The sequence below is a fragment of the Rhinatrema bivittatum genome, chromosome 2 (assembly GCF_901001135.1).
Source record: "Rhinatrema bivittatum chromosome 2, aRhiBiv1.1, whole genome shotgun sequence".
In the NCBI taxonomy this organism is placed as follows: Eukaryota; Metazoa; Chordata; class Amphibia; order Gymnophiona; family Rhinatrematidae; genus Rhinatrema; species Rhinatrema bivittatum.
In genome coordinates this window covers 509197565-509212008 of record NC_042616.1, presented here as the reverse complement: position 1 = coordinate 509212008, position 14444 = coordinate 509197565, and the positions used below count along the sequence as shown (strand labels likewise).

The 14444-nt window shown below is 42.6% G+C and overlaps 1 protein-coding gene across 2 annotated transcripts in view; it reads right to left on the bottom strand.

Moving 5' to 3' along the window:
- GMPR (guanosine monophosphate reductase) overlaps positions 1–14444 on the bottom strand; it is a 178862-nt gene that overhangs the window by 150932 nt on the left and 13486 nt on the right. For both annotated transcript variants that reach the window (XM_029590695.1, XM_029590696.1), the window contains exons 2-3: positions 8884–9003; positions 4725–4808 (exon numbers count right to left, since the gene is read on the bottom strand). In XM_029590695.1, coding sequence (XP_029446555.1) covers positions 4725–4808; positions 8884–9003 — 204 coding nt within the window. The remainder of the gene's footprint in view (positions 1–4724; positions 4809–8883; positions 9004–14444) is intronic.

The following is a 14444-nucleotide window of genomic DNA, read 5'->3' as shown; positions in this document are numbered from 1 at the left end:
TTTCTAGGGAGTATCCCTTTAGGCTAGCATAAGAAGGCAGGTCCGAGATGGGTGGAGGAGGCTCCAGGAAGAAGGCAGAAAGCCAGCCTACACCTGAATTACTTATATTTGACTGATTTGTTAACACAAGGAACTGTTGAGGTAAGTGGCCTATACTGTGTTTTGTTTTCCCTGTAAATAAAGCCTTTTGTTTGTTTGGAACCAGCCAGAATTTGGCCTTGCTTTGTACCCTTGGCTGTTTCTCAACTCGTGGCCACTCCCGAGCGACCACAAAGTGATAATGTAGAAGTTTCTGTCATACAAAACCAACACATACTTGCTTGTTTTGAAGGCATGCAAATTGCTCTATGTGCTACAAAAAACATTGTCTGTATAAGGGATGATAAGGATACCCACAAAGATTTCACCCAAAACTTAGCCTAAAGTTTAGGTTCTAAAGATGAATTACAATTCTTCTGTCAAACTTTTTCATAGTAATACCGCCAGTCTATATATAAAAGTTGTATGTCACTTTAGGGACCGGTATTTGAGAACAGACGAATATTCTCTGGTTCATCACTTAAAGAGGCAGTACAGACCTTACTAGCCCATAGCAATGAAGCAGTTGAAGCCATTGATAGCTTTGGAGAGGAGACATATTGTATGTAGTAATTAAATCTTGAAAAGCTATTAACTTCCTATCCTTCACAAGTTGATTTAAGGACCATATTCCTTTTATTTGCCAATCTGATCAATTTATCACTTGCTTGTGAATCTTGAATAAAAGGATTATTCTATAATTGACTGTTGCCAAGTTATCCTTACAATTATCTCAAACTTATGAAGGACTTTGTACGTTGCTGCAAAAAACAGAATGAATTTTGAGTGGGTGCTAGACTGTCATTCTCATCAGAAGATAAATAGGAAAAGGTGATAACTAATTCCCTCTCAAGCTCAAGCCATCTTGATACATATTCTACTTCCTATCTCAGAAGCCAAAAACCACCTTGGTGAAAAAAAATACATCGTAGTAAATATGAATACTGGGGAAATTAATCCCTCCTTCGTCGCTATTTAATTTCAATAGGTGTCCTATTTTTCCACAGGAGCTATGATGACAACCTATCCAGTACTTTTTCTAAAGAAACTAACTGGAAATGTAGCCGGCAGCATCCCAAGAATATAATTGATCTTTAGAGCTATCACCATCTTAATAGCTTCTAATTGCCCCCACCAGGATATATATATAATGGCGACCATTTAGTAGTTTGTTTAACAAGAGCACTGTATCCATATCTTTATCAAATTTAGCTAGGTAGTTAATATGATTTTCAGCCCACTGAAAGGAGTAGAAAACCAGATCTTTCTTAAGCCAGGGACAATTAAGAGGTAACACAAACATAGAAGCATGACTTAGAAAACCATATGGCCCATCCACTAAAAATAGATTTAGACCAATTTATTTTATATCCAGAAATCTTCAAGAAGGAATCAATGATATGTAATAATATTGAAATGAATATAATGTAATAAACATCAGAGTATCATCTGCATACATAACTAATTGATAGTATATATTCAGCTTCCTGGCAGGAAACCCCTTCGATTTCATTATCTTGTCAAATAACAATGGCCAGTGGTTCTAAAGCTGTATGAACTAATAATGGGGACGGAGGACAACCTTGTCTAGTCCCTCTATAGAGATGAAACAGATCAGACAGCATATTATGAACATAAGTCTAGATGTCAGGGCCATGTATAATATTGCATCCTTTTTTAGACGCATAATGGTCTATTTCCTGGGACAAAAAATTTGGATTTTTCTGGATCTGAGTAAGGTTACACAGGATCGGAGGAAGAAGTTTATTGCTATGCAGGAAGAGGCTCTAGCCATTGGAGTCTCTTTTCTTATTAAAATTCCATGTAAATATCTGCTTAAACATGCTGATGCTAAATGGGTTTTAGTAACCCTTCTAACTGTGCTGCTTCTTAGATTTTACGAGAAGGGCATAGGGGAAGATGAGAGTTGAAATTGCTTGTTAATGGTTGTTAATTATTTTAAGGAAGGTACAGATCTGTTAATGTTATTTTTCCTTTTGGATTTCATTGTTACCAGCCTCTATGGTTGTCTTTCTTGGACCTACGACTGGGGACTTGAGACTTCATGATTTGCTATTTCCTTATCTGTTTGTGCTGATTTGCCTATTCAGGAGCTATGCTTGATGTATAAATGTTAAAACAAAATAAATAACATAGTAGATGACAGCAAATTTAGAACAAAATGGCCCATATAGACTGCCCAACAAGGATTTTTAGGGTTGCAACTACCGATCTGTTCAGGTATGTTTCAGTTAGACTATTGCAACTCCCTTCATAATGTGTTATCACTAAAGGCAGTAATTTTGTAACATAGCGCATAAGCTGGCAAATATGCATGTACATTCCCTCCAATTCTTTCCATACTAATAGGCCTGTGCATAAATCCAGGCCTGGGAACTACTAGGGAGGGGGGTTGCATGTAAGCTCATAAGGTCTATCCTTAAAGGGCTAGATGGACTTTTTTTTTTTTTTTAAGACCCTGATGGATATCCTGGAATTTTTTTTGGTAAAAAGAGGCAAAATCATTGTAGATTAGGTCTGAGGAATTGGATTGTTCTCATTGAGGAGGAGGTGGTAGAAGGTCATTTACTACATCAGATAACCTCGTGGTTGAGTTTTGAGGTCTGTTCAATACCTTGGGAGGAAAAAAAAAAGTGTTTTGGTTTCATTCATGGCTGGATGGTATGTTACCATGTGCAACCTGCATTTCAGTGCAGACGAAATTTATGTCATCTTCGCTCCAGTTGCTGACCTAGGCCCTTTAGGGTCCAAAGTTCCAGTGAGGTGAATACTTATGTTTTGGGGCATGAGTCTTTTTAAGTGGGGTGATTTTCTCCAGGGTTTTTGCTAAGTTTGTGTCCCATGTGTCTTACCTATTCTGTCACTGATTTCAGTAACACCCCCGTATGGGTGGATATTCTAATACTTCTAGAAAGTTCTTGGTGGTCTGACTTTTCTCTGTCTTGCTCCAGATTGCCCTGGGGCAAGTCTGATTTTGATTACCGCTTAAGAGGAATTTGATAAGGTTGTAATAAGTCCATGAAAGTGGTGCTATTTTAGTGCCAGGATGTAAGGTACGCAATTTCAGTATACTATCTACTTTTTGGAAATGTAAGTAGCACAGGTGATTCATAACTTGCTTTTGACATGCCCTCATCCATCCAGAATGATTTTTCTTTTGTGTTTCAAATGTATGCATGTTAAGAATTTATCCACATAGGGGTCAATATTCAATTGATTTGTCCATCTAAGCTTGGGACTTAGCTAGACAAACTTTCAGCTTTTAAAATTCCCATGTTCTGACTGCCTCCAAGTTATCTAGCGCTCACTTCCTGAGTAGCCTGATTCCTATGTACTTCTAAATCTGCGCTCTCACAGTTCCTATCTCTCCATCCCCACCACCCTGTTTTATGTAATTTCCAATCTTTATGTTTTTGATGTAAACCGATATGATGTCCCTACTAATATCGGTATAGAAATTCAAATTAATAAATAAATAAATCTGGCTAAATAGTTAGCTTGATAAAACTTATCTGCAATTTATTTTAAAAATGTATTACATGTTATTTTAGTTCGTTTTACCTATTTATCATGTCTTATGATGTAAACCGATATATGAAGCTTCTACGAATATCGGTATATAAAAAGTGAATAAATAAAATAAAATACATAAATCTGGATAACTGAGGTGGACTGGGGGGAGTCCAGGGTAAACTTAATTTAGCCAGATAAGTATTCAGAGTTAGACGAATAACTAATCCTGGTAAATCTAGTTGTGCCGGAGAGCAGTCCTAAACCTAGCTGGATTAGTTTATATGGCTACCTAGGACTTTATCCAGGGATATTCAGCGGTGGCTCTAATTGGCAGCACTCTTCTGAATAACCAGATAACTTATCCATTCCCCATATTACTGAATATCAGGCCCATGGTTTTTAGGCCTAATATCAGGCCTAAAAATTTACAAGTAAATTTTAAAAGGCCCGCGCACGTAAGATTGGGGGTGGTTACGTGCGTGACCGGGCCTTGCAAGCACCGCGTGCATGTTACAAAGGACAGTTATGCGCCAAACTGCCGGGCTCAAAGAAAGGGGCAGGCCAGGGAGACAGGCCGGGGCAGCGCCCTTCGACGCTGTCCCGGAGAAGCACGGGCCTGCAACCAGCCGGTGCGTGGAGATTACTTCTGCTCCAGAGCAGCAGTAAGTACGAAAATAAAAAATTGGGGAATAGACAGGGTAGGTTTAGGGGGCGGGAGGAGAGTGGAAGAGAGAGGAAGGATAGGGTTAGGGAACTGGGCACTGGCTGATCGCATCGCCGCACATAGGTTATAAAATCCCCCCAATCCCCCCCCCCCCCCCGTACGTGCGAATCGCAGGCGACCCACACATGCGCGCATGGTCATTGGATTTTATAACATGCACGTGCCGACTTGTGCATTTATAAAACTGGTGCGTCCATGTGTGCGTGCTGGGATCCATGTGCGCGGGGTCTTAAAATCGACCCCTAACTTAAGTGATGCATTTAGCCAGCCTATGTACATAACTCCTTATTTTATTAGGTGTGTCCCAACTAAATTTTTTAAATTTTATACCAATATTGTTAAAAAAAAAAATAAAAATAAGCCAGACTACAAATTTCTAGGATCTTACCTCTAAGCATTCTGGGTATTTGGCCGCAAATATCTTCCAGTCCTCCAAAGAATAGTGCTTGTGAATAGCAGTAAACATTGTGTTCTAGTAAAAAAATAAAAACAAAAAACAAAGCTGAATTCATGGGTAATTTTAGAAGGTATTAGAATTTCTGTGCTCATGCTGCAGAAAAAAAAGATCCTGTGGTTTTCTAATTTTATAGTTGTTTTTTAAGCTGCTCTCTAAATGTAATCTGAAATCCATTATCGTTTGAAGACAGGAGGAGAAATAAGGTTGGGAGACAGTATTGCTCTTGTGTGGCTGTGGATGGCCTGAATTGCCAATCGGTGCTTACTGAGAATGGAGTCATCTGATCTCAAATTTACAGGATGCAAATAGTGTGGCACATGACCACAGCTAAATTCAGCACTGACACTTAACACTCTCTGTGTCCACACAGCAGCAGAGTAAAGGATAAGCACTTTGCTGAGGTTCTAGTGTGACTATCAGTTCCTGAAGAGATATGAACCTGAGCCTACTCCTACACTTCAGAAAGATAAGGTAAACCAGAACCCAGACAGAGGTTTGGCAGGAATCCTAATTAATTAGTCTTTTTTTTTTTTTTTTAGCTTTATTTTGTATTTTAAATGTCCCCTTTTCACTGCTGCTGATCTTTTTACCTGCAACTGGCTGAAGCAGGACGTATGAGGTAGTTAGTCCCAATATGTTAAGGAGCAAGTGAGTCTCGTAGCCCCCCAAAAAGTGGATCGGATAAATGGATGCAAGATATATTCCTAAATAGTCCCCCTAGTAGACCAAAGAAGGGGTATTTTGGCATCAGAGGGTATTTTGCCATGTGACAGTCAATGGCACTGTGCCATGTGCCATTGACTGTCACATGGCACAGTGGTTAATCTAGAAAGGAGGGAAGAATGGGGCAAAATATTACTTTTGTGGGCCTGAATGAAGCCTGCTGCTCCACCTTGGAACCTCTGTCACCAGTGCCCTTGCTCCTTGAGGATGCTCAGGAAGGGTGGTGGAGAGACCTTTCTATGCTCTGGAGACGTGGTAAGGCTCCTCTGTGGAGGAAGTGTGGCAAATGCGTAGGCTGGGGATGCAGTGGGAACTGGAGAAAACTACAGGAGGGGTGAATTGCAAAGATAGTAATAATTTAGGGGTAGATTTTATAATTTAGTGCGAACGCGTACTCTTGTTCACGCACCAGGTGTGAACAAGAGTACGCGGGATACGCGTGTAGCCGTGTGTATCCATTAAAATCGGGGATCGGCGCGCGCAAGGCTGCCAATTTTGGGCAGCCTGCGCACACCGAGCCGCACAGCCTGCCTCTGTTCCCTCCGAGGCCGCTCCGAAATCAGAGCGGCCTCAGAGGGAACTTTCTTTTGCCCTCCCCTCACCTTCCCCTCCCTTCCCCACCCCACCCCCCCCTCCCCCGGCCCTATCTAAACCCCCCCTACCTTTATTGCTGTATTTACGCCTGCCAGAGGCAGACGTAAATCTGCGCGCGCCAGCGGGCTGCTGGCGCGCCATCACCCGACCCGGGGGCTGTTCCGGAGGGCGCGGCCACGCCCCCGGGCCGAAACCACGCCCCGCGGCGTCGCCCCCGAAACATTGCGTCACCCGCGCCACGCCCCCCGGCACGCCTCTCCATGCAAGCCCCGTGACTTACGTGTGTATCCATTTGAAAGTCTACCCCTTAGTGTATTAAAAACACTTTCTCAGGGTTTGGTAAAATGATCAAGTACTGTTTTATATCATGGGGATACTTTATAAAAGCATTTATTTACATATATCCCAGTTTTATGTGTATAAACATCCTTTTGAAAATTGCCTGGGGGGGGGGGGGTTTATGCATCTGAAAGTACATGCAAAAGCCATTTTGTGCGTGCTTTTTTAGGCGCACTACAAACAGGCATTACGGGGCGGAGTTGGGGGCGGGGATAGAACTTAGCCATATACTTTTGATTTTCGAAAGCATGGAGTATAAATAAACACACAAAAAGTTACACTTGCTCCCAAGCAGAGGTAACTTTGTTCGAGTATGTCTGTGCCAGTTCCACCTATACTTGCAAATGTTCAAAGCAGTTTTATGCACATAAATCCGCTCTGAAAATTCTGGCTAAAGTCTGCAGGTAAAAGGTGCCCTCAGACTTTAGACTTACGCTGTTGAAATTACCCTCTGTATGTTGAAATGAGGTATATTCTTCAGGAGCCACACTATTAAGATGGGAAAAGGAGACAATACTGTATAAACCCTTTTCATTAGCACATTTCTGTGAAAAGAATTTCTTATATTTTTAAATAGCGATGAAGACCATGCAGGGATGAGAAACTGAGACTCATTCAAAAGGCTTTGTCTGGCCAAGTTTGGGACTTAAATCTCAATCGATTTATAAAAGTACTTCATATCAGCGATTGAGATTTAGCTCATGATTGTTCAGATTTATAGTTTAGATCGCTGAATCAGTGGTGTATTCTATTGATATTTCCAAGTTTGGGACTTAGCCAGACAAACCCTGAGTTTTAAATATCCTGCCCCACACAATAGATGCATTTTAAGCAGGTTAAGTCATTACCCAGCTAAAACTTAGCCAGATAAAAAAAAAAAAAGGAGGCAGGATGGGGGTTTTCCCCAAGGGCGTGGCTGAAATTTACCCAGCTAACACTGAATATCATTACTAGCTGGGAAAAGTTATCCAGATAAATCTGTAGCGGGCCTAAAGTTAGCAGGATCACTTAAAAAAAACTAGCATAATGATCTGTTGCTGATCCCTCCCCGCCCCCTTCTCCTACCTTAAAGAAAGGTGTTGACCAAATCCCCACCTCCTGAAACCCCAGCAAGTGGCCTGCTGGGCTGAATGTCAAGTGAGATTGTGCTGACAGCTTGTGGCAAATTAGTATTAATTTATTCACTTCACTCCAAGTGAAAAGACCAATGATTGATCCCTTTACTGACAGTGAAGGGACCAATTCTCAAAGTTAGGTAGTTAAAGTTATATGGCTAATGTTAGGCAGATAACTAACTGACTAACTTTACGGGGTCATTTATCAAATCGCGTTATGGCGTTTTCGTATGCCTCAATGTGTTTTCGCATGCGAAAAACGCCTTTAATGCAAGCGATAAGCACCGTAACGCATGGTGCGATGCAAATTTTTAAAAGGGGAGGGATTGGGGAGGAGTCGGGGGTACAGTAATACCTATGCAAAGAGCTAATATAGCGCACACTGCGATAATTAGGCTGTTACCATAAAACACGCCCCTTTTCCTATCGCATGTGATGTTTACAGCTGTCAATGAAGGGACCGATCGATCGTTGGTCTGTTTTCCCAGAGTGAAGTAAATAAAGCAATACTAATATGCTGAGAGCTGTCAACTCTATTGAACTTAGTATTCAGCCCAGCAGGCCAGGTATGGGGGGGTTAAAGAGATGGGGATAGGACAGATAGCTTTTTATTAAGGTAGGAGATGGGAGATCGGCACCCACTCAGCATGCTAGGCTTTTTTTTCTAATATTAAAAAAACAGATGATGAGTGATAAAGTTACATGGACAACTTTATTTGGATAACGTTAGCCAAATATATTCAGTGGGAGACTTACCCAGGTAAGTTCCATTGAATATCCCAACCAAAGTCAGCCAGTTAACTTTCTGGCTAACTTCCCGCACCAGTGAATACTGAGCTTAGTTTCCGAGTGGTTTTCACTTCTGGGATAGTTGCAGAGATACTATTATTTTAAAAACATTGTGAAAAAGCTATGCTTGAAAATAAAGGGCTATAAACAATATTATTTTTCTATTCAGAGCTTAAGCCCATCACCCAAATTTTATTTACAATGGATTGCAGTGGGCTAGCATAATAGCTTTATGGCAGTACAGACAAAAAGACGGACTCTTACAAGGCTACCACTGTTTGTCCATCTGGTGAAGGTGATATCTCAGAGTTTAACCACATACAGCATAGGGTGGCCCCTGACTGGCAGAGGGATATTGAAGCGTCATTGTCAGATGAAGTCACCAGCCCCTGATAATCATCCTTCTTGGAAGAAGAATACAAGATAAATAAAGAATGAAATAGGTGTAAAAGTATGCATCACTCTGGTTTTGGAGTATGGAAAACTTTTTTTTTTCACTTTGGGAAGAAAAGGTTAATGTTAACACTTACTTTACTCAAAACCTTTGCCATCTCAAATGTGCCAATTGTATCCATGTTTGCAGCAATGATGGGTATCCCAGTGTATGTCTGCTTGGAGTTGCGGAATATGAAAGTGCGTACAAGATCTACCTGTAAATACACAGCAGGATTTGATTATTATTAGCAATCAGTCCAAGTTTAGTCTTCTACTACGTCATACACTTCTTCATCAAACTGAATCCCCTCAACGCTTCACTTAAGGTAATGAAATTACTTGCCCATTCTCATTCACGTACAAAATGTTTCGATTAGAAGCAAGACTCCACATTGCATATGGAATGTATTATGACCCTAACTAGTGGTTGACACATTTAACTAGAAGATGAAACCTAAATAATATAATTGTGCTTAATACATTTTTGGTCTCTTGAAGAAATTAAATATACGTTTATTTCAACATGAGGAAGTGCCCTGTTTTAGCTCGTGTGCACTGTGTAGGTAGAGAGGGAGCAGAATTTGCACAGAATTCCCCCCCTGCGCAGAATTGCCAAATTCTGCACAGAAAATTTAAGAGGAGACCCCGGCATGCTGCGAACGGCACGCGCAAAGATGAAGGTCCTGGCGTGCCATTCGCAGCGAAGATGAAGGCCCCTGTGTGCCGTGGGACGCGCTCCGCTCGCAGCGAAGATGAAGGCCCTAGCGTGCCGTTTGTGGCAAAGATGAAGGCCCCTGTGTGCCGTGGAGTGTGCATCATTTGCTGCAAAGATGAAGGCCCCCTCATGCCACAGGACACACACTGCTCGTGGCGAAGATGAAGGCCCCGGTGAGAGTGAATGTGTGTGTGTGTGTCTGTGTGTGTGAGAGAGAGGAGAGGGAGAGGAGTGTGAGAAAGGGGAGGGAAGGGTGAGAGAGAGAGCAGGGGAGTAAGCAGGAGGGTGTGAAAGAGAGCATGGGAGGTGAAAAGGCAGGGGGGTGGGGTGCTTGAGTGTGGGTGCCAGAGAGAGGGAGCCTATATGAGGAGAATGTGAAGGAGTATGTATGTGTGTGAGAGATTGGAAGGGCATGTGTATGAAAAAGGGATCGTGTGTATGTGAGGGTGCTTGTTTGTGAGAGAGTGAGCCTGTGTGAAGGGATTTTGAATGTGTGAGAGAGAGCCTGCATGAAGGAGTGCGTGAGAAGTAGCCTGTGTGAGGATGTATGTGTGAGAGAAAGGGAGCTTGTGTGGGTGTGCATGCAAGAGAGAGGGCCCTGTATGAGGGGATGTGTGTGTGTGTGTAAGAGAGTGAAGGAGCCTGTATGAGGGGGTGTTATGTGTACTAGAGAGAAGGAGCATGTGTGTGAGAGAGAGAAGGACAGAGGGAGCCTGTGTGAGGAGCAGTACTGAGAATGGGATCAAACTCTGGGATTGGCGATAGAGTGGAAGGGGTTGAGCCTAGAAGTGGAGGGGCGAGGTACTGGCAGGTGGAAGAGTTGGGGCCTGAGAGGGCAAAGTGGCCAGGGGAGTAGGGAGAGCGAGTGGAAGAGACACTCTTACAGTGAATTTCTAGGGAAATTCTGCTCAAAATATTTAAAATTCTGCGTCTCTAAGTAATAACTTTTTTCTGTATTAATTTAAAATGTAATTACTTAAAGACTGTCATGTAAATTGTGTTATTTTGACCAATATAAAGTTTGCAGAATTTTAAGTTTTTGTGCGCAGAATTCCCCCAGGAGTATGAGTAGCATCACGAGGGTGTCAGGGTGTGAAGGAATGCCTTGGTGGGGAGGAGGTGGGAGGACAGGGATGAAATATAAAGGAGAAGTGTCAATCGGAGGCAGGAGAAGAAAGGAGGAGAAGCAATATGAAGGCGATAGAGTAAGGATGAAGAAGAGCAGCAGCATCGCCAGGACATGTATAATGTGGAGACGAAGCCACACAAGGAAGCAGGTGGGATGAAGGAAGAGGAAGAAGAGCATCGTAGAAACATCCATCTTCATCGCCTACTCAGCTTTATAGTCTCTTCCTCTCCCTCAAAGATCCTCTGGGCTTCTTGCATTCTGTCTTGAATTCCAGTATTGTCTTTGTCTCCATCACCTCCGCAAGGAGATGGTTCTATGCATCCACCACCCTTTCTGTAAAGAAATATTTCCTTTGATTACTTCTGAATCTGCCTCCTTTCACCCTCATCCTATGACCCCCCTCACTCCACAGCATTTGTTTCTGGGGCTGCCTTTACAAGCAAATCTCTCCCCTCTCACTTGTCCCCAAAGTGTGGGGGTGAAGGCAGACCTCATGGCTAGGTGGGGTTGTGAATTCCACCTAGTGGGTGTTTATCTCTGGTGACGTTTTGTGATGCAGGGCTGCAGGGACAGACAGACTGGACACAGTTGTGGGTGTTCAAAATAAATGTACTGATTCGTTGAAAGTCAAACAGATGTCCAGTCATCCCAAAATGTGTGAAGTTACAGCTGCTGTTGGGTCTACTTCTGTGGTAGGTGTTGCTGATCTCAGGTTCCCTGGGACTTAGCTTACCACTCCTGTACTGAGTGCATAAGAATCCAAACCACTAGGGGAAACTCCTACTTTGTGCGAGGTTCCCGTTAAAACACAGAGAAATACTACCAGAGTCTCACTTTTCCATCTCTGGTACCCAGCCTGTTTCCTGATCCCCTGGATGAAGATCCTGTAGAGGGTCTCCAGAACTGCCTGCTTCTCTTCTCCTGCAACCTCTGTTTGGGACCTCTTGGAAGGAAAGGCCAGTACTTGCAAAACCCAGGCTAATATAGCCCACACTCTTCTAAGAGGAGGGGGTGGCACAAAGTCTCTTCACAACCAAAACCTGGGCAAACCTCTCACAGTCCAAAACATTCTCTGAAGGAGATGAGTTACTGCTGTACCTCCACTGCAGGTCTTCTCACCCCTGGCCATTGGATATGGGGCTAGTCCCTCACCGCATGGAACCAGGGTCTCACCCCAGCTAAATTCAATAAACTGACAACAGTAAATGCAGAACCAGAGGCAGATCCTAAGCAGGCAAGGGGTGCCTTGTATAGGGGCTCCTCCAAAGAGTCCTCCAGTTCCTGAACCCAGCTCCTTCTTCCTCAGATGCCAACTCAAAATGACCATGCTTGATCTTAGCCTAACCCCCTCTTTTGTGCAGGGATTAAACAACCTCAGGGGGAGGTGCTGCAGGGAATGGTTTCTCCCAACTAGTTGTTATGGGCGACCAGGGGGTCTCCACACAACCTAAATGCAAGACCCCTGAGGTGATTAGAAATGCTAAAAAATACTAGATTACTCCTCATGTTCTCCACATCTTCCAGTGTGTCTATCTGTTGCAAATTTTGGTATCATCTGCAAAAAGGCAAACCTTTCCCAATAGCCTGTCTGCAATATTGCTTACAAAAGCGTTAAACTTTTGTTGAATTTAACTAAAATTGAGATTATCTACTGACGTAAAAATGTAGAAAAATGTTTCCCATCAGTTTTTTCTTTTCAAGGACATTCCATTCCAGTTGTATGACAGTCAAGAAACTTAGATATTATTGAATGAGATTCTTTCAAAGGACATGTTGAATTGCTGATATAAAAATCATTTTGGAAGCTCCATTTGCTACAGAGATTAAAGACATATCTCAATTCGACATATTTTTGAATTGTGTTACAGCATTGATTACTGTAGCTCTTTATATTTGGGTCTGCTTCAATGTACTGTAAAGGCCTTGCAGATTATTCAAAATTCTGCTGCTAGGATCTTTGCTGGTATGACAGTTACTTCCCTTAAGAGAAGGCATGGGGATTACTACCAGTGACAGTGCAAGGATCTGCAGCCGCCCTAGGCGGTGATGATGAGGTAACATCACGTGATCCCCCGCACCAACCCAACTGCCACATATTGCGTACCCCACCACTGTCTCCCATCGTACCTCATTTGTGTCTCCTCCTGCCGCCACTCCATTCAAAAATGCTACCCTGACCTCTGACTCTGCTGCTCTGCCCACTGGCCCTGATTACTATCCTTAACCAATAAATCCTGAGGCTTTTGATGCAACTGCAACATTGCTCTCTGTTTCAATGGCAGGGTGAAAAGGGGAATTGGATTCAGACAACGACCAATGAGGGCCCCAAATTTTATGGACTGGGGAACTGATAAGCATGGGGGTAACTTGCATGGAGCAGCAGTTACTACCCTTAACAGAAGACACGGGATTACTACCCTTAATCAATAAGCCTTGATGCTTTTGACACAACTGCAACTTCACTCTCTGCTTTGATGGCAGGGATGGGGCTGGGGGTGGAAGAGGAATTGGATTCAGATGACATTCAACACGGGCCCTAACTTTTATGGTCTGGGATACTAATATGCAGACTTAAAGGAAAAAGCACAGGATTGCTTCTACGGCCAAGTCCATAAGCAAAGCACGTCAAGCAGCACTGTCTAAATTTTGAAGAAGGCTCTTCACCCAGTAAAAATGTTTTTGCTAGAAGTAATTTTTTTTTTATGGGTTATCATAAGGCTTGGAGATAACTGTATGGAGCGGCAGTTGCTACTTTTAAGAGAAGCCTGGGGATGACCTGTAAGATACTATCATAGGAAGCTTCCTGGGCAAATTGGGTGGATCATTTGGCCCTTTTCTGCCATCATTACTATGTTACTATATTACTATGTATCTTGATAGGGATCACCAAATCACATTACCTCAATTTTAAACTCCTTACACTGGTTACCCATTGAGTTTTGGATACGTTATGAAATTTTTACCATGATTCATAACAGATTATGTGATGATTTTTGCATTAATTATTTGCTCAAAATTGATCGTCCAGTGAAGAGTTTGAAGTCAGAGGACAATGGATTGTTGACATTCCTAGCCACAGATTTAGGTTTTCAGAATCTAGAGAGAGGTTATTTTTGGTAACAGGAGCGCTACTTTGGAATCAACTATCTTTAACCCTATGCAAACAAGCCTGCAGTAAGGCCTTCAAAAAACAACTGAAGTCACATCAATTTGTAACCCTATGGGGTCATTAGATGGCATTGTAGCTCAGATTTGTTGGGCTATGTACTTACTGTCAGTAATTATGGAGTTCAGAAGTTCAGCTTATAACTTAAAATGAGAATGCTCTGGTTAACAGAGGTTATCTGAATTTTATCTTAGGGACCATGGCTAGTAGGAGAAGATAGGGGGCAGCCCTTCCTATAAAGGGTGTATATATTGTGGGGGGTTTTTTGTTGTTTTTTTTTTAAAAAAAAAGGTTAAAAGAGTGTGGTATAAGGCCTGCCTTGGAAGTGTGTGGTGAGTGGCAAGTGTGACTGCTAGCCAATGGTGGAGTGAGTTGCAGTTGTGTAAAAGGAGTATGTGTACAAAAGGAGGAGATGTGCATGGGCTCAAGGCTGGTCATCTGAGGAAGGAGTCAGGACATCAGGGGGGCTCTGGAGGGACCATGACAAGAGTGAAAAGAGAAACAGCAGAGCTTTATCCAGATGTGCTACACAGTATATACCAGAGGAGAGGGGAGAACAGCCGTGCTTCAACTGGAAGAACTACCAAGGACCCACAGTGTGGGTGTGATTTACCTACAGTTTATGTTAATATCCAATCAGAGAGAC